This window comes from Glycine soja, chromosome 2 (genome assembly GCF_004193775.1).
Source record: "Glycine soja cultivar W05 chromosome 2, ASM419377v2, whole genome shotgun sequence".
Classification (NCBI taxonomy): Eukaryota; Viridiplantae; Streptophyta; class Magnoliopsida; order Fabales; family Fabaceae; genus Glycine; species Glycine soja.
Window position 1 is genome coordinate 22,141,299 of NC_041003.1, and position 21,157 is coordinate 22,162,455.

At 40.8% G+C, this 21,157-nt stretch overlaps 1 protein-coding gene across 1 annotated transcript; it reads left to right on the plus strand.

The window, feature by feature from the left end:
* Nucleotides 1–6,441: 6,441 nt before the first annotated feature.
* LOC114373784 lies at nucleotides 6,442–14,840 on the plus strand (the record flags this gene model as incomplete). Its single annotated transcript, XM_028331330.1, has 2 exons — nucleotides 6,442–7,644; nucleotides 14,826–14,840. Coding segments are annotated over 2 exons (1,218 nt in total), but the record flags the coding sequence as incomplete, so codon positions are not given.
* Nucleotides 14,841–21,157: the final 6,317 nt, after the last annotated feature.

The following is a 21,157-nucleotide window of genomic DNA, read 5'->3' on the forward strand; positions in this document are numbered from 1 at the left end:
TATTCTGTGAGGTGTTTGATGTCTGGGGTATAGATTTCATGGGTCCTTTTCCTGTCTCTTTTGGTTATGTTTACATTCTCCTTGCAGTTGACTATGTTTCAAAATGGGTGGAAGCCAAGCCCACTAGAACTAATGATGCTAAAGTTGTCGCAGACTTTGTCAGGTCTAATCTGTTTTGCAGGTTTGGAGTACCTAAAGCAATTGTTAGTGATCAAGGAACCCATTTTTGCAACAGGACAATGCATGCCCTGCTTAAAAAGTTCGGGGAGGTACACAGGGTATCCACACCATACCACCCCCAGACTAATGGACAGGCAGAAATTTCTAACAGGGAAATCAAGAGAATTCTAGAGAAGATTGTGCAGCCAAGCAGGAAAGATTGGAGTACCAGGCTTGGTGATGCTCTCTGGGCACATCGGACTGCCGACAAAGCACCCATAGGAATGTCTCCTTATTGGGTTGTCTTTGGAAAGGCATGTCATCTTCCAGTGGAAATTGAGCACAAAGCATACTGGGCAGTGAAGACTTGCAACTTCTCTATGGATCAAGCTGGCGAGGAAAGGAAGTTGCAACTGAGTGAGTTAGATGAAATCCGCCTAGAAGCCTACGAGAATGCCAAGTTCTACAAAGAAAAGACCAAGAAGTTCCATGATAGTATGATAGTTAAAAAAGACTTTGTGGTACAGTTGAGATCAAAAGCGACTCCACAAACAAGAGCTTCAAGGTCAACGGACATCGACTTAAGCCATTCCTCACGAACCCTTCTTTAGTGGACGTAGTGGTGGAAGAGATTTCCTTACTCCACCCTACTCTTCCTCCACCATGACTTAGGGAGTTTTTCTTTTCCTATCTCCTTCTTTGCTTTTATTACACTTGTCCGATTCTCTTTGATGATTTAATTGTTTTTAATCTTTTAATTGTGCTACATTGAGGACAATGTGTTGTTTAAGTATGGGGGGGAGTGTTCTTTGGTTTTGCTAGTTTTGTTGGTTTTGTTAATTTGTTAGTTGTGTTAATTTGTTAATGTTGTTAGTTTTGTCGGATTTTCAGTTTAACATTTTGGGTCAATTTTGTGTGCACGTACGAATTTGCATGTTTTTCTTTGAATTATAGGATATGTTCAAGAAATGGGTAATTGTTTTGAAAATAAAAGTTCTTGACATTTTGTGACTTGAAATCCTTGATTCTTCTCTACATGTCATGATAGTTTTGAAAGCTCAATTTGAAAGTGATGAGTTTACCTTTGTGAGAATTTGAGCCATCCATCATCATAATCATTTGGTGTGTTTTGCCCCATTGATTGCTTGCACAATAGCCTTGGCTTGATTCTTGTTGATGCGTCCTAATTCACATGCATATTTGGAAATGATTGAGGCAATTTTGTTCTTATAAGCTTCTAGCCAAATGGACTTACCTTGAATTAATTCCTTTGATAGCCCTTTTGAGCCTTGTTTCCCTTTCCTTGTTTTGAAGCTCACTACAAGCCTTAAGTGAAAAACCATGATATCACCATATCCTTAAGGAATTTTGGAGCTTTGGAATTGTTTTGGGACTAAGTGTGGGGGGTTTTTGTTTCATTGGAAAACTTGTTTTGTTGGCTATGCTTCATGATGTATTTTGGGCCATACTTGATGTACATTGTATATTGGTTAAATGTTGGACATGCTGAATGAAATGTTGTTTCTCAAAGGCTATAGAATAAAAAAAAAAGAAGAATAAAAAAAATTCGAGAAAAAAAAAATTCGAAAAAAGAAAAAGAAAAGCAATAAAGTTGAGTGAATAAGATCTTAAATGGCACAAGAATGATGAAACTCTTGGTTCTACTCTTCATGTTTAATTTTTATCTTTACTTCTTTTTATTTTCTAATTTTTTTTCTTAATATGCACTTATTCCCCTTTGCTCCTCTATTCCTTTGGGATTTAGCCACTTATTCCATATTTCTCCATACCTTGTCCTTGGCCCCATTACAACCTTAAAAGACCTTTTGATCCTCATGTGCTTGTGTTTGTGGGTTGATTGTCAATTTTAGAATCTTGCCAAGTCTATGTGGTGTTTGCTTTCATGGGTGCTTTGAGGGTAAATAGTAGCCTAGACACTTGAGAGATAGAGTGTATATCTTGTGAGGCTTTATCACTTTTCATTCTTGAGCTGATTAACTATTTTGCCATGATTGGGTTGCTTGGATGATTTTCATGAATGTCTTGACTTTTTAGATCTCCTTATGTTAGATGTTACCCATTCCTTTCATTCCTTGATGTTCATTGAGAAATATATGAATGTGTTTGTTTGTCTCTCTTTGATATCCTTGGATTTTGTTCTTTGTTTCATTATGCCCAGGAGTGCAAAAGGCTAAGTATGGGGGGTTTTGATGTGCCATCATTTTCTTCTATTTTCTAAACCCTTTTTGCACCATTTTAATTATTGATTGGTCTTAATTGTCAATTAATTAGGCAGTTTTATTATTTGGGCTCATTTAGCTAATTTGATGTTTTTAATCTAATTTCAGGAATTAATGAAACATTGGGCTTAATCCGGATTTTAGTTGTGGACTTGAAGAGGGCAAATAAAGCAGCGCTTACCTTAGTTAATTTCTAATTAGGAAATTTTGCAATTTTATTTTATGTTGTTCAGTGTTTATTTTGTTTTGGGCCAGAGTATTGTAATAGGGCCCAGTGACTTTGAGTGACTCTTTTTAAATAGCTGCCTTGGGATTCGTGCAAGGCATTCTATTCTGCTATTTTCATTATTCAAAGCTTTGGTTTTAGGTTTTCACGTTTTTCTGTTCCCTTGTTACAATTTTCGTTCTTAATGCAAATATCCGTTTTCTGCTTCTAATTACGAGTTCATTTGTGCTTCTTCTTCTACTTTCATTTACGTTTCTGTTCATTTACGTTTCTGTTCATTTATGTTTCTGTTTCATGTTTCATTTGCGTTTTCTGTTTGAATCCATGGAAGGCTAGATTTCCTGGTGTTGTTTCCTTTTGATGACGAAGCCCAACTCTCTTTGAGGTTTCGCTTGTAATGTGGGTTCCTGGCAGTTTTCCCTTCACCAGTTATCCCAATTTCGTGAATATTAATCAGTGCACGCTTCGTGTTCGATTAATTGCCTCTGAGCCTAACTTGCGTTCATGCTTAATGGACGAAGGGCTAACTGGTGTATGTGGTGCCTAATCACGTATTGAAAACCCTAAGTTGATTTTCGCTTAGTAAATTGAAACAGGTTGGATTAAGTGGTTGACTGTTAGGGACGAATTTTCCATAACCCAGGATAAGAGAATGGCTTCTGAATCAGAGGAAACAACCCGTTTTTAATATTAGTATTTTCGTATTCCAGTTTACTTGTTCTGCTCTTTAATTACCAAACAACCAAACCCCCCCCCCCCAATCGTTACTGTTACTGCAAGTATATTATGAACATTTGGTCTGTCACTGCTCGTTGGGAAACGACCTAGGATCACTTCCTAGTTACTGCATTTTCATGTTTATTTGATTCGGGTACGGCCTCGATCAGGCAGCTTGAAGTGTCCATAGGAGGAAGGGAAGAACCACAAATTTGCATGCAGTCGGAAGAGAAGAAGGTTCCTCTAACCCCCAAGGCCCTAGTGATATGTTTTACTAGGAAAGGGACCGACTCCACACCCATATACCCCTGGACAGCGCCCAAGCCAACGCCATTTGCATATCAAAGTAATAAGGTCATTCCGTGGAAGTATACCTTTCCCGCGTCCAGCGAAAGAGTTGCAACCGAAGTTGACTCCCTATCAGCTAAGGTAACCAACATCACCGGCCTCAGTGGCGTAACCCGCAGTGGTCGGGTGTTCGTTTCCCCTCACCCGGCGGAATTGCCCTCTAAAGGGAAAGCGCCCATGGTCCAAGAGCCCACAGATATAGCCACCCCCTCGAAAGAAGCAGATCCTCCAGTGGTAAGAGGGGCCGAAAAGAAAGAGGGACTTCAAGGAAAAATAGTGACTTTGCAAGAGGCCCATGAGTTCCTCCGCCTCATCCAACAAAGCGAGTTTAAGGTAGTCGAGCAACTGAATAAAACTCCAGCAAGGATCTCCTTGCTTGAACTACTCATAAACTCCGAGCCTCATCGTGCGCTGTTGATGAAGGTCCTTAACGATGCCCATGTAGCACATGATATCTCAGTGGAGGGTTTCGAAGGCTTCGTTAATCATATAACCACCAACAATTATATCGCGTTTGCGGAAGAAGAGATTCCCGTTGAGGGGAGAGGACACAACAAGGCTCTACATGTGTCGGTGAGATGTATGGACCACGTTGTCGCAAAGGTACTTATCGACAATGGATCGAGCTTAAATGTAATGCCGAAGACCACTTTGGAAAAGCTTCCTTTTAGTGCGTCACGTTTAAAACCAAGCTCGATGGTGGTGCGAGCCTTTGATGGTACTCGGCGGGAAGTGATGGGGGAAATCGACATTCCCATTCAGATAGGCCCCCACACTTGCAACATGGTGTTTCAAGTAATGGATATAAATCCCGCCTATAGCTGCCTCTTGGGAAGACCGTGGATTCATGCCCTGGGAGTGGTCCCTTCAACGCTTCACCAGAAATTGAAGTTCACAGTGGGTGGACTTTTAGTGATAGTGTCGGGTGAAGAGGACATGTTAGTGAGCTGCCCCTCCTCCACACCATACGTAGAAGCGGCGGAAGAATCATTGGAAATGGCTTTCCAATCCTTTGAGGTGGTGAGCTGCGCCTCTGTGGAACCAAGTCCGTCACTACCTTCTCTCTCCAAAGTGGCCATAATGGTGGCGCGTGTTATGCTCAGGAACGGATTTGAGCCCGGAATGGGTCTAGGCAAGGACTGCCTCGGGAATGCCGACGTGGTCGATATCAAGGGAAATCCATACAAGTATGGATTAGGGTATGAACCCGCGATGCCGGGGAGGAGGAACGTGCCATCAAGATTTCGGGTGGATAGGGTATGGCCCGGCCGTATTAGCCAGTGTTTCACCAGCGCTGGAATGGTGTCCGAGGAGGAGGTGGCCGCAATAGAAGAGGAGTTCCCTCAAGACCCACCAAGTTTTGTGCAACCATGCCACCCCGATTCCCAAGTGGGGAACTGGCGCGTGATAAGCCAGTCAGAAGTCTATACCGCGGATTCAATGTAATTAGAGCCTATAGATTTTCGTTCTCTTTTGTTTTGTGAAACCTACCTTATTAAATAAACAAAGAGATCTTGTTTCATCTGTTCTTGCAATACCACCCTTTCTCATATCATTTTGCATGTTTTTTGTTTCTTTTGCCTTGTTTGGTATTGATATGAGGGTCGATTCTTTGAGGATCCTAACAACGAGGGTTTGACAATCGATTTCGATCGAGATATAAGCCAAACGATAAACGAGGAAGAGAAAGAGGACGTCCTGTCACCAGAGTTGGAGAGGTTGGTCGCTCAGGAAGAACATGAAATGAAGCCTCACCAAGAAGAAACCGAATTGGTAAACTTGGGGACCACGGAGGAAAAGAAAGAAGTAAAGGTAGGAACCGGTATGACCGCGCCTATCCATCAAGGCTTGATAACCCTTCTTCAAGAGTATCAAGATGTCTTTGCATGGTCATATCAAGACATGCCCGGTCTGGATTCCGACACTGTGCAGCATAAGTTGCCTTTGAATCCTGGGTCTTCCCCGGTTAAGCAAAAGTTACGAAGAATGAAACCCGAGATGTCCTTAAAAATTAAAGAAGAAGTAAGGAAGCAGTTTGATGCAGGATTCTTAGCTGTGGCCCGGTACCCGGAGTGGGTGGCCAACATTGTCCCAGTCCCGAAAAAGGATGGCAAGGTTCGAATGTGTGTAGACTACCGGGACTTGAACCGGGCCAGTCCAAAAGACAATTTTCCCTTGCCACACATTGACATATTGGTAGATAATACAGCCAAATTCGCCCTTTTCTCATTTATGGATGGTTTCTCGGGGTATAATCAAATAAAGATGGCACCCGAAGATGTAGAGAAGACCACTTTCGTCACCCTATGGGGGACAATCTGCTATAAAGTGATGGCCTTCGGGCTGAAAAATGCTGGGGCAACCTATCAGCGTGCCATGGTGGCGTTGTTCCATGACATGATGCATAAGGAAATAGAGGTCTACGTAGATGACATGATTGCTAAGTCTCGGACTGAGGACGAACACCTTGTCAATCTGCGTAAGCTGTTTGGAAGGTTGCGGAAATACCAATTAAAACTAAACCCAACGAAATGCACCTTTGGGGTGAAGTCGGGGAAGCTGCTAGGATTTATCGTAAGTCAGAAAGGGATAGAGATAGACCCCGAGAAAGTGAAGGCCATCCTTGAAATGCCGGAACCACGTACGGAGAAGCAGGTTCGGGGATTTTTGGGCAAGTTGAATTATATCGCGAGATTTATCTCGCAACTCACCCCTACCTGTGAACCCATTTTTAAGCTATTACGTAAGAACCAGGCGGTCCTGTGGAACGGTGACTGCCAAGAGGCCTTCGAGAAGATCAAACAGAGTCTCGCAAATCCCCCGGTGCTCATGCCACCTGTAACAGGAAGACCTCTTTTCCTGTACATGACCGTGTTGGACGAGTCTATGGGGTGCGTGTTGGGTCAGCATGATGATTCTGGGAAAAAGGAGCAAGCCATCTACTATCTGAGCAAGAAGTTTACTGCATGTGAGATGAATTACTCAATGCTGGAAAGGACGTGTTGTGCTCTGGTATGGGCATCACATCGGCTTAGGCAGTACATGCTCAGCCATACCACATGGCTTATTTCCAAAATGGATCCCGTGAAATACATCTTTGAAAAACCGGCCCTCACGGGACGAATCGCTAGGTGGCAGGTACTATTATCTGAATTCAATATCGTTTACGTCACCCAAAAAGCGGTAAAGGGAAGTGCCTTAGCAGATTATTTGGCCCAGCAACCCCTCCAGGATTATCGGCCGATGCACCCCGAGTTCCCAGATGAAGATATCATGGCCTTGTTTGAAGAGAAGCGGACGCACGAGGACATAGACAAATGGATTGTTTGCTTCGATGGGGCATCTAATGCTTTGGGCCACGGAGTAGGGGCAGTCCTTGTATCCCCGAATGATCAGTGTATTCCTTTCACGGCTAGACTAGGTTTTGATTGTACCAACAATATGGCCGAGTACGAAGCATGCGCCCTCGGGGTTCAGGCGGCCATTGATTTTGATGTAAAACTACTCAAGGTGTATGGAGACTCAGCTTTGGTGATACGTCAGTTGAAAGGAGAATGGGAAACTAGGGATCCGAAGTTGATACCCTATCAAACTCACATCTTGAGGTTTGTCAAGTACTTTGACGACATTTCCTTCCACCACATACCTCGGGAAGAGAATCAAATGGCTGATGCATTAGCCACCCTGGCATCCATGTTTCAACCTGCCCCACACGGGGATCTTCCGTACATCGAATTCAAATCTCAAGGCAGGCCGGCATATTGTTATGCAATAGAGGAAGAGCAGGATGGGAAACCGTGGTATTTCGACATCAAGCAGTATGTCGAGAACAAAGAATACCCACCAGGGATTTCTGACAATGACAAAAGGACGTTGAGGAGATTGGCTACTGGTTTCTTTGTAAGTGGTACTATCCTATACAAACGAAACCACGACATGACCCTCCTACGATGCGTAGATGCCAAAGAGGCGAACTTCATGATTGAGGAGATCCACGAAGGTTCCTTTGGGACACATGCCAATGGGCATGCTATGGCCAGAAAAATTCTTAGGGCCGGTTATTACTGGCTCACCATGGAGAGTGATTGTTGTGCCCATGTAAGGAAGTGTCATAAGTGTCAGGCATACGCGGACAATGTCAATGTTCTGCCACATCCTCTGAATGTTATGTCCACCCCTTGGCCTTTTTCCATGTGGGGAATAGATGTCATTGGGGCCATCGAACCCAAAGCGTCGAATGGTCACCGCTTCATTCTTGTGGCGATAGATTACTTCACCAAATGGGTCGAAGCAGCTTCTTATACTAATGTCACAAGGAATGTGGTAGTTAGATTCATAAAGAAGGAGTTGATTTGTCGATACGGACTCCCCAGGAAGATCATTACTGACAATGGCACCAATCTGAACAATAAGATGATGCAGGAGATGTGCGAAGGCTTCAAGATCCAGCATCACAACTCTACCCCTTATCGGCCAAAGATGAATGGGGCCGTAGAGGCTGCGAATAAGAATATTAAGAAGATTGTTCAAAAAATGACAATGTCATACAAAGATTGGCATGAGATGTTGCCTTTCGCCCTACACGGATACAGAACCTCGGTACGAACTTCTACTGGGGCAACGCCTTATTCCTTGGTTTATGGGATGGAAGCAGTGCTCCCATTTGAGGTAGAGGTTCCTTCTCAGAGGATAATGGCGGAGTCAGGCCTAGAAGAGTCAGAATGGGCTCAAGCACGCTACGACCAACTTAACCTTATTGAAGGTAAGCGTTTGGCCGCCATGAGCCATGGGCGTTTGTATCAACGAAGGATAAAGAACGCATTCGACAAAAAGGTACGCCCGCACAAGTTCAACGAGGGGGACCTCGTGCTGAAGAAGATGTCCCATGTTGTTAAAGATAATCAAGGCAAGTGGGCCCCGAATTATGAAGGACCTTTTGTGGTGAAAAGAGCTTTTTCTGGGGGTGCTCTGATACTCACTGATGCAATCCTACCCCGCAAGGGCATTGGATAGAAAACTCCAAGTAGATTGGGCCTTAGGGTTCTTATGAGCCTTAGGGTAGATTTTGGGCCCATGGGCTAAGTACGAGCCCACTTATCTTTGTAAATATTAGATTAAGGTTTCATTATTTTTGGGCCTTGTATTTAGGGCTCCATAATGTAGGTAGGGTACCCTAGAAATATAGGATTTTTCAGCCCTTGTATTTTAGGGCACCTAGACTAGTTTTTGTATTAGGGGTAGTTTTGTAATTTCACATGCACTAAGTGGATATTTGATGTGTGTGGTTGGAAATAAATTTAATTGAATTGGTAGAAGCCCAATCCAATTAAATTTTAGAGGGGGAGGTGAGCATTTGCTTACTACACCCCATTGTCACATCATATAGTCACACTTTGTGCATGTCCTTCATGCTTTTCATGCCTCATGACACCTAAGCACACTTAGTGGAGAATCTTGGAATTGATCTTGGATTAGTGGGCTGAACCATAAATAAAATTCTCTAATCATAATTAGTGAAATTTTGGCTCCAAAGTTTGGCTCCACAAATTCAATTTCAAATTCAAGTGAAATTTGAATTTCCCTCCAATTTTGTGTGACACTTAGGCTATAAATAGAGGTCATGTGTGTGCATTTTTTTCAACTTTGATCATTTGAATATTAACTTCAGATTTCAGAGGTCTTTTAGAGCACAAAATTTCGTGCTCTTCTCTCCCTCTCTCTTGATTCATCTCCTTCTTCCTCCAAGCTCTTATCCATGGCCTCCTATGGTGGTGAGCTTCTTCTAGACTCATCTTCTCCTTGAAGTGGCGTCTCCTCTCTCTCTTCCTTCTCCATTCTGCTGCCATTCATCTTCCAAGAATCAAAAGAATCCATTGATGAAGAAGATCCTAGGCCTACAAGCTCCAATGGAGCTTACATCACTCACCCACATGGATGGCGAGGAGTTGCCCTCACTCGTGAACTCCGATGTAGTTAAACGTTATTATGCTTGAAGTCTGGGGCAATCGAGAGGACCGTTGCACGTTTTTTTTAATTTTGAGTTTTTGTTCTTCTTGGTTTCCTCCAGGGATTCCCTTCCTCTGTATGTGTCTCGTTCCTTTAAAAGAAGAAAAGATGGGCGAGGTTTTAGTCCTCCCTTTGGTTTCAAACCTTGTGTTTTAGATTTGTTATAGCTTGAGCCCTCTTCGCTCGGTGTATGGGGTGCCCCAAACGCTTATTTAAAATTGAATCTAACCAGCCTTTACTAAAATAAAAATCATTGCGTTAGAAACATTCATACATGCACATGCACATGCATATCTTGTGATAGCAAGGAGCAGAATCGTCTCAGGCCACGGTCAGAAGTCAAGACAAGTCAATGGCAGAAATCAACCAAGGTAAGACGATGACCGGTCACGATTGGTCGCATATCGTTTGGCTCTTACTTGCAGGTACTTAGGGATGGAAGCGAATGGAGGATAGGATCGCGACCGGCCAAGCGCCACCCCTTCCCGGCGCTAAACAAGCAGAGAACGTCGCTGCAAGGCAGCCCAGTATCCTTTGCGTTCGCAGTTTCTTTTACTATTGTTTGTTTTAAATAAATAATCGACACCTAATTCTAATTTAAGTAGGTTCAAGTGGGCAAACGCTAACCCATAAGGAAGGAGGGGACATGGTTAATGTTCCCCTCAAAAAAAAAATGTGGCAGGTTAGCTCGCCTGGGCGAGCAACCCCTGCATTCAAAATATAAAAATGAGGGAGGGGAACGTTTTTGCATCCAAAAACTTCCCCCCCCCCCCCCCCCCCCCCGCTCATTCAAAAGAGAGGACTTAGGAAGGCTTGCGGTTCTTGCTCCCTCAAGCCACTTTTGGTTGCCTTTTGCTTTCATTTTTGGTGTTATTGTTCACTCCAACAAGTAAGTATTCAATCCTTGATGTTTTCAGCTTCCCATTGGTATATTTTCTTCATCTTTTGATGCTCCAAATTGTGGGAATATGCTTGTATTTGTGGGGCAGTTTTGGTTTGTTTTTATGCTTGTTTTCTTGAATTGAGGATTTGAATGAGAAGGCCTTAGGCCTATGCTGTATTCCGAAGCAATGGGGCGTGCCACATTGTCCCCATCCTCTTGCAATTTATGTCCAAACATGCGCTCACCAAGTGCTCAGTGAAATGCCCCAATGATGTATGAATATGATTTTGTAAAATTGGGAGAGTGGGACTGTTGCTTATATGTGGGTACGGCATAGGAGATTCAAAATAGGTACCCAAATGCAATTCCGAGCTTAGGAACCCAAACTTGTAGCTTCAATGCAAGGAAACATGCTTATGGCTAGGAATTCAAAATTTGGTTTTAGAATTAGAAAAACATGAAAATTAGGACTTGCTTGTGAGAGTTTTTGCTCGAGTTTGGGCTGCCCCATGTTTGATACTTTACATAGGGGTAGCGTGGAAAAAGCCTTGCAATAGTATGTATACATAGGTAAATATAAGGAGCATGAAATTCCTAGCAAAGTGTGAATGATTGTCTTCCTAAATGAATGTATGATAGCACAAAATTCCCTTTTGAATGCAAGTGTGTGCATAATGTAAATAGCTTGCCAATATGAATAAATGTGAATGAAACAATAAAAAAATTTGTATGATATATATTTCAAACATATGTAGGTAGTTTGTAAATAGCAAATGTTTAGGATATAAATTAGGTGTAAAGTTTGACGCAACACTTTGAGCATGAAAGTGTGTTTTCTTTTTCAGAATGTATATAGGTGTATGGCAGTTAGGATATGTTGGATGTTCTTGCATGTTGACATGAGTAATAGGATATTTTCTACACATACACGTGTGCATAAATGGATTACATGAGTTTGGTCTAAATCAGAGGGATTAGCACGACCTTTTTGCGTTAAGATAAGCGTTATCTTGTAAAGCTAACTTCTAAATGTTTGTTCTCGCAGGAAATGGCCCCGAGGAAACTTGCCTCAAAGAGATCCAGGAAAGATAAAGCGGCCGAAGGAACTAGTTCCGCTCCCGAGTATGATAGTCACCGCTTTAGGAGCGCTGAACACCAGCAGCGCTTCGAGGCCATCAAGGGATGGTCATTTCTCCGGGAGCGACACGTCCAGCTCAGGGACGATGAGTATACCGATTTCCAGGAGGAGATAGTTCGCCGGCGGTGGGCATCACTGGTTACCCCTATGGCCAAGTTTTATCCAGACATAGTCCTCGAGGCAATCCTCCATTCTCCCCTTTTTTCGGAGCTGTGTTTCATGATTGCCTAAGTGCGGACCCTCAAGGCAATCCTCCATTCTCCCCCTTTTTCGGAGCTCCATGAATTGCGTTTTCGTTCATGTGTCCTCCACTTTCGAGTTTGGAGCTGTGTTTCATGATTGCCTAAGTGCGGACCCTCAAGGCAATCCTCCATTCTCCCCTTTTTTTTTCGGAGCCCCATGAATGTTATTGCCTAGTGCTGTTCATGTGTCCTCCACTTTTGAGTTTGGAGCAGTGCTTCATGATTGCCTAAGTGCGGACCCTCAAGGCAATCCTCTATTCTCCCCCTTTTTCGGAGCCCCATGAATGTTATTGCCTAGCGTTGTTCATGTGTCCTCCACTTTCGAGTTTGGAGTTGTGTTTCATGATTGCCTAAGTGCGGACCCTCAACGCAATCTTCCATTCTCCCCCTTTTTTGGAGCTCCATGAATTGCGTTTTCGTTCATGTGTCCTCCACTTTCGAGTTTGGAGCTGTGTTTCATGATTGCCTAAGTGCAGACCCTCAAGGCAATCCTCCATTCTCCCCCTTTTTTTGGAGCTCCATGAATTGCGTTTTCATTCATGTGTCCTCCACTTTCGAGTTTGGAGCTGTGTTTCATGATTGCCTAAGTGCGGACCCTCAAGGCAATCCTCCATTCTCCCCCTTTTTCAGAGCCCCATGAATGTTATTGCCTAGCGCTGTTCATGTGTCCTCCACTTTCGAGTTTGGAGCTGTGTTTCATGATTGCCTAAGTGCGGACCCTCAAGGCAATCCTCCATTCTCCCCCTTTTTCGGAGCCCCATGAATGTCATTGCCTAGCGCTGTTCATGTGTCCTCCATTATCAAGCGCGGAACCTTTGGTGACTGGGGAATATGTTCTTCTGTTGTTTTCCGGATCGATTCCTTCGCCAGATATGTGTATATGTGTATATGTATATTATATTCGTTGTTCTTGTTGTTGTTTGTATTTTGTTTTGTGCAGAAGAAAAAAGAAGGAGTAGAGACGAGAGTTGTCATCACGGAAAGAGCAGGACGGACGAAATCAGTGTCCTATCTTTGCTTTCCTCTTATCTCCGATGAGAGGTAAGTAAAGAGGGGCAACTGTCATACCCTAATTTCGTCCGGGGATTATTACTTGATAACATGCAACATCTGGTTAGCCGCTTTGAGATACTTGGCGTCCTTTGTTGCACGATAAATGAAGTCCCGAGACGTGCCAGAAATCAAAAGGAAGCAGGCTTGCGCGATCCGTGAAATTCCGTGATGTGGCGGAAATCGAAAGATGTGTTTTTGCGCGATCCGTGAGTTTCCGTAACTTCTTCGAAAGCTAAAAAAGAGTAAATACATAATCCGTAAGGATTCGTAACCTTGCGGAAGGAAAATAAGTATCGTTACGAAATTCGTAAAGTTTCGTAACGTTACGGAAAAAGAATTACCAAAAAAAAATAGAAGGGGTGCATTTAGTAAAAAGGGGGGTACAAATAGCAATCTGGCCCACTTGGGCCTTCCAGATCCTTCCTCCAGAAGGCTGTTGCTTCTGGAGGAAGCAACCTTGCTCGCCTGGGCGAGCTGGGTGGCAAGCTCCTCCCCTATTTTGCTATAAATAGGGGGAGGAGTGAAGAAAAAAAGGGTTCAGCCTTCTTGGCACTTCTCTCTCTCTCGAAATTGCTGAGGAAAATTATTTCCGTGAAGAAAATCCAAGCCGAGGCGCTTCCGTAATGTTTCCGTGAGTAATTACGCGAAGATTCTCGACCGTTCTTCAACATTCATCGTTTGTTCTTCGTTTTCTTCAGTCTTCAACGGGTAAGTACCTCAAACCGAGCTTTTCAATTCATTCTATGTACCCGTGGTGGTTCACATTTTGTTTCATGTATTTTTATTCTCGTTTTCATTTGCTTTTTATACCTCCTTTTGACGTGCTTAAGCCATTTATTTAAATCATTTCTCGCCTAATCTAAAAATAAAATAAATTTCCACCGATCGTTCGAATTGTATCATCCGTTAATTTCGGTTAAAATGAATTCCGACCGTTCGGTTGTGCCGTAACTACGTCGGAAATCAAAAAAGAGGTAAAATAATAATATAATAATAAAAAATACCTTTTAGTAAAATAAAGCGAAAAATCAATCGGACGTTTTCTCTTTGGGATTTCTCATTCTTAATTGAATTGACTAATAACTACAGTGAAACTAAGGCTAAAATCAACTCGTCTAGTCAAGCTCGTCCACAAAAAATAGGGTTTTGAAAGTTTATCATTTCAGTTTCTTACCAAGTAAAATGGATCATTTTTAAGGTCCAACGCCTTAAAATGATCACCCTTCAAGTAAAAAGAATCACTTGATTCACGTATAAGAAAGAACTACGTAGGTCTGATTTCCTCTTTGATGGAGGGTACGTAGGAGCAAAAGCCCCGCTTTTGTCGACCTCAAAAAATAAAAAGAAATAAAAGATAAGGTAACACAATTTCCACAATTCTAAAAAATAGGCTGTTGTCCTTTGAGACAAACGTGAAAGGTGTTAATATCTTCCTCAAGCGTAAATACAACTCCCGAACTTAGAATTTTCATTTTGACCGGTTTCCTTCGGTTTTTTCAACGTTTCCCACAAATAAACGTTGGTGGCGACTCCGCGCATCTTTCCTCCTTTGGAAGGCGCACCCGTGAGCCTCGCCTCGCTCGCCCGCAAAAGGGCACGTTGCGACACAAGGCATGCTTTTTGTTTTTTGGTTTAGTATTTTGAAAATAGGACAGAATTTAGGAGACACAATTCTCCTAAAAGTTGAATTTGAATAATGAAATTGTTTGCTTCCAAGGGAATAATCAAATCAAACATTATAAGATTTACTTCCAAGGGAAATATAATAGACAGAATTTTTTGTTTTTGGATCATGTTTAAATTCTTTTTACAGCTCAAACATGATTAGACAAGCTTATAACATTGCTTAGATTGTGTAGGTATCAGATTAGACAAATTTGTTTTCAATATCAAAAGAATTCCCATTGTAATTGACAGGTTGCAGGCTATTAGATTAGATTAGACAAATTTCTTTTCAATATCAAAATAAATTTAGAAACAGAGTAACACAGGAACTTTGTTTTCTTGTCTCATATTTTTTCTTAATTACATGTGTAACAGTAGTCTAATAGTTGCATATTAGTATCCTAACTTAACTTTTTTTTTTCTTAACCCTCTCATTCATCAGGGAAAAAGAATCCTAACTAATCCACATAATTTATGCAGTGTATACAGTCATTTATACATCCTAACCAAATGACAGCAAATAACAATTCAATTTAGACATCCTAACCAAATGAAAGCAAAATACAATAGGTGATGTATCAAAATTAGGGAGTTTGTGTAAGTTAAATACCATATACACTTTGTAATAACAAATAAATGAAAAATAATAATTACTAATATCATTAAATTGGTGGTTCAGACAAAATTTTCAAAAAAAATAACCAAAAAACACCAAAACATGCTCCGCGGAAGACGTTTCGAATGTTCTTCCGCGAGAAGGATAGGTTGCCTGCAGAAGAAGGTTCCACAGGTTCTTTCGCGACCAGGAAATGTTGCCTGCGGAAGAAGGTTCCGCAGGTTCTTTCGCGGGATCCGCGGAAGACATAGTTCTTCCGCTGGATCCCGCGGAAGAACCTTCGGAACCATCTTCCGTTGGATCCAACGGAAGAACCTTCGAAACCTTCTTCTGCCAAAACGCGCGGAAGAACCTTCTCCCCTTTCTTCCGCAGGTTCCCGCAGAAGAACTCCTTCTTCCGCTTCAATATCCAACTGCCCCTCCCACATGCGCGGAAGAAGGTTCTTCTCGCGGAAGAACCTTCGTCTTCAACCTCAGCCACCACACATCACTCATGTCGTCTATCCTACGGCCATTAACGCTTCCAAATGAAGACACGAGGTTAGAACACTAACCTGGATGGTGGAAGAAACAAACAAAGCTAGTCAATGGAGGATGCCAATACCTGTGGAGGAGAAGGGAACCAAATTTCAAAGCGCGGAAGAAGAAGCTTGTCATTGTATACACAGAAGACGAAGGAAGAAGACGAACCTTTTTGGAAGGATGGAGAAGAACGAAACCAAGGAAGAAGAAGCTTGCGGGGAGGTTGCTGGGTGCACGGGAGAAGAAGGAAATCACGGAAGAAAACGTTTTTTGAAACGGAAGAAGAAGAAAATGTTTTTTTTTTAAATATATTAACTTTTATTTTTTAAATGAAGGGTATTTTAGGAAGTTCATTCAATTGCTGGGTGCACCAGCAATTTTGTTGGGTGCACCTAGCAACAGCCAAGTGAATTTCGTGCCTATGTTGTCCTCCTTTCCCTTAGCCAATGATTGGTCCTCCAATTGAGCATTCCCTTTTTTGTTCTGGGCCCCACCATTTTTACGACTCTTCCTTTTAACTACCAGCCATTCTCCGTGAGTTGGGTCATCATTATCCACGTCAGGTTGGAATTTTGAATTGATATCCTACATATTTGCAACAAAGATATTCTCTTTAATTCTAATTGATTCAATACCTTCCGTTACGGGATTCTCATTTAATGGTGATGAATATTGCGTCTTCCCTGTGTTCGTGGTAGCCTCCCTGGTAACTTCTGCTGCCTGTGATGGTTGTGAAACCACCTTAGTCTCCTTGCAAGGGATAGGATGAGTTTGGCAATCCCTTGAGAAGTGACTGTAACAACCACATGAAGAGAAGATACAAAGCGTTGGATCATTCTAAAATTTGAACAAGACCTTTGGAGCTCAATTTCATACATTCTCGCCGTTGGGATTTGTGAAAAAAGTGCATAGAGGGAGAAATTTCCCTCACATGAAGACAGTGAAATTAAGATTCCAATCCCTTTTTCTTCTCTCTAACATTTGGAAACCCTACCAGAGCAAACAAAGAAAAAGTTTAAAGAATCTTAGGAAATCACTAGAGATACCGCTATCACTTCTAGACTACACACGTGAGTCTACTTAGAAGTAAGGGATGAATTTATTGCAATTAGAATTATAATGAACATGTGTAGGGATCTTTAGAGGATCAAATTATGGTTTATTTTGGGATGTTTACTGTACTATAATTCTTCCTTTACAATTATAATTATGACATTGTTATGTTTGACGGGCTAATTGATGTCCTTATGCTAATTGGCTGATAAAATTGAGTGTTCGTGGTGTTTTCGTGTTTTTGATATGTGATTTTCATTTCTTTGATTTTGATATAATTATGTGAAATTGTTTGAGGGGTTTAATCATATGAACACAATATATTAATATTATTACTTTGTGACATGTATATGATGCAAGAGGTGTGATAATGTGTTGTCTTGGGATTATGGTAGTATGATGAACTATGTGTAAGTAACAAGTTGAGTATGTGTTAAATTGTGAAATCAGACATATATTGAAATGTGTGCATTGAGTTGTAAGGTATGAATTCTACAATCACACAACTGTAAGACCCTTTAAGGGCGATGAATTTTTGCACGACAAGTATTGTGATGGGATCCATTGTGGGAACCCGACAAATTGAATCATTTTGTGGAGCGATGAGTTACAATGATTTTGAAAATAATTGAGTAGTTATGTGTAAATATGTAATTCCGCATTTCAAAGTGATTCAACTCGTCGGGTTCCCACAATGAATCTTATCACAATACTCATTGTACAAAAATTCTTCGTCCTTAAAGGGTCTTATAGTTGTGTGATTGTACAGTTTATAACTCACAACTTAATGCACACATCGTAATACACATGTGATCTCACAATTTAACACATACTCATATTGTCACTTACACATAGTTCATCATACTTCCATAATCCCAAGACAACACGTTATCACAACTCATGCATCATATCATGTCACACAATAATAATATTAATATGTTATGTTTATATGATTAAACCCCTCAAACAATTTTACATAATTATAGGTTGAAAACACGAGCACTCAATTTTATCAACCAATTTGCATCACTGATCGAGGCCGTACTCGAATCAAATAAACATTAAAAATGCAGTATCTAGGAAGTGATCCTAGATTGTCTCTCAATTAGTAACGAATTTGGGGGGGGGGGGTTGTTTGTTTTTGTAAACTAAACAGCAAGCAAACTTGAATAAGAAAATAACAGAATTAAAACATGTTGTTTTCCCTTGATTCAAAAGCAAGTCTCTTATCCTAGGTTACGAGAATTTGTCCCTAATCAGTTCAACCACTTAATCCAACCCAAAATTAATTGACTAAGCGAAAATTAACGTAAGACTGTCATTATGTGATTAAGCAACACATACACCAATTAATTCCTCTCACATGTCCATTGAGCATGAACGTAAATTAAGCACAGAGACAATTAATCAAGCATTAAGCATGCATGGATTAATAGCAACAAATACAGAGCAATTGGTGAAGGGAAAAATTGAACAGAATTCAATAGTAATAACAAAACCTCAAAGAGAGTTGTGCTTGATCCTCAAGAGAAAACAACACTGGAAACTCAGTCTTCCATTAATCAGCAGAAAACAAAAACGAATTCAAGGGCAGAAGTAGAAAACGAAATTGCACGTTGAAGCAGAAAATGAAATTTATTGCTACGTGAACAGTGCGCGTGAACAGTAACATGCAAAACCCTAAAATTCTCCTATCTCTAGAGTCTCTTCTCACTAAAAACCCTGGTGCTGTTATATATGTCCTCAGCCCCAAAGCTTACAAATCTATTTTAAGTCCAAGCCCAAAACGAAGTAAAATAAAACTGGGCCAAATAAAATAAAATTGGACGAAATAAAATAAAATTTTCTTCTCTCTTCAAGTCCAATCCGGTTCAGCTCAATTCCGGATCCAAGCTCAATTTTACATAATTATATCAAAATCATAGGTCAAAAACACGAAAACATGAGCACTCAATTTTATCAACCAATTTGCATCACAACATCAATTGGTCCGTCAAACACAACAATCTCGTAATTATAATCGTAAAGGAAGAATTATAATACAGTAAACATCCCAAAATAAATAACAATTTGATCTTCTAAGGATCTCTAAACATGTTCATTCTAATCACAATTGCAATAAACCCACCCTTTACCTCTAAGCAAGCTCGCGTGTGTAGTCCGGAAGTGATAGCAACGTCTCTAGCGGTTCCCTAATATTCCTCAAGCTTTTCCTCTGGTTGTTCTGCTAGGGTTTCCAAGCGTTAGAGAGAATGAGAAGGGATTGAAACCTCAATTTCACTATCTCCATGCGAGGGGAATTTCTCTTTCTACAGACATTATTTTGTAAATTCCAACGGTGGGAATGTGTGAAATTGAGTTTCGCAGGTGGTGTCTAAATTTCAAAATGACCTAAAGGTTAACGAGTCCAGGATTGTAATTTTACTGAGACAGGTTTGAGTGTATGTGGAAAAAAGAGAGAGTTTTGGAAGAGGAAGAAGGAAGAACGAATTTGAGAGGAAGAGAAAACGTAAAAACATGATGTAGAAAATGTGAAAACTGAACTAATATGTCTCTATTTATAAGTTGGATACTTTGAGTCTTATTTACGAAAAACGGAATGCTACACCCAGCAAGCAAAATACTTTCATCATAAAAGTAAAGATTCAGTCCCGGGAATCTAATCCAAACCATTGTTGGATCAATCATTGTTGATGGAGACACAAATGCTAGAGTCCATGTTTGGATTATCAAATAGTGGTCAAATATCATCCAAGGACCATTCTCAATGATCTTTTTCCTGTCCTCATCCAAATTCAGCTTGACCACGAAAAAGTCATTGCCAATATCTATCATGTCAAATCCCACCTTTAACTTCCAAATTCTAGATAGTTTGTCCTTCATGATATTATAGCCAATGTGTTTGTCAAGTAGCTTCACGACTAGCGCATCTTGCCATGGTTTACACAAACCCTCGAAAACGGAATCCTCAATATAAACCATTGGGTTAAGAGGGTTACCATCTTGATATTCTATTTTCACTTGGATTCGCTTTCAAAAGATCCACCCTTTTACGTGTTGTAGGTTTTTCATTATTTTGCATTACTTTGTTACGAAACGAGACCATGTTCTGAACTATTTCACCGCCCCCTCCACCGTCCGGAGGTTCTTTACCCAAGCCCTGATCACCCAGTGTTCACAGAGAAACCGTAACCCTAGTGGCTCTCCATTTATTTAAAAGTTACTTTTCGTGTCAATTGTTATACCAATGTTCTTTCCAACTTCTTGCATAATTTGTTGAAGTAGTTTTTATAGAATTTCCATTTACTTCTTGCTTAAATGAGTTGCATCAAAAGTATGTTGTATCTACCTCCTTAACATCTGTGGAGGCTATGTTGCCATAGTACTCCCTACAACATGATGATTTTGCATTAGTTGATTTTACATGAATGTTCCAACATGTGTCCTTTGTGCCGCCTAGTTTGCAATGCTTGCATCATGAACTAGTCTTTTCCTATTGATTGATTTGGTTGATTTCCCATTTGTTACCATAGCTAATTTTTCAAAACAAAGATTTTAGATTGGCTCCTCAAAATGATTTTTCTCCTACTTTCTTCTCTTCTATCTTCTGAAAACACTTCACGAACCTTTGGATGTGGCTTAGTTCCAAGGGTTCTTCCACATACTTCATCAAGGTCTTTATTATGTCCAACTAGGAACTTGTAAGTCATGTCTTTCTCCACTAGTCATGTATTGTTTCCTGTCTTCTAGGCACTTCCATTTGATTTCTTCGTAAATATCAAGTTGTTGCTGATATCATGTGGACTCACCTTGTCGTAAATCATGAAGTATATTCTTACTAAGATTTCAAATTGTTGTCCACGTTTAAATGTCTCTTATGTTGCATCTCATATTTCTCTAGCAAATAATACTTGTACATAAAATTTTCTCTGATTCCATTGCTTGAGCTTCCACTTATCGGGGCCAATATGACTTTCCCTTTGATATATTACTCTCCCTTGGATAAAAGATCCTAACAGATCTTGTCCATTGGATGGAATTATGGATATTCAATTTGTGGCTACAAGACACTCTAATTGTGTTCTAATATGAATGATTGATTACAAGGGATATAATTTGGAACCTAGGTCAATAATTGTACACTAACATCATTAGGCATCTCCTTTAAAGATAGCAAACTAAAAAAGGAAAAACATATGCAAGACCTTTTAAAATAATAAAAGAAGAGCAAAATATGTTTGAAATCTTTGTAAAATTTAAAAATTATTAATTTTGTCCTCGTAAAATTT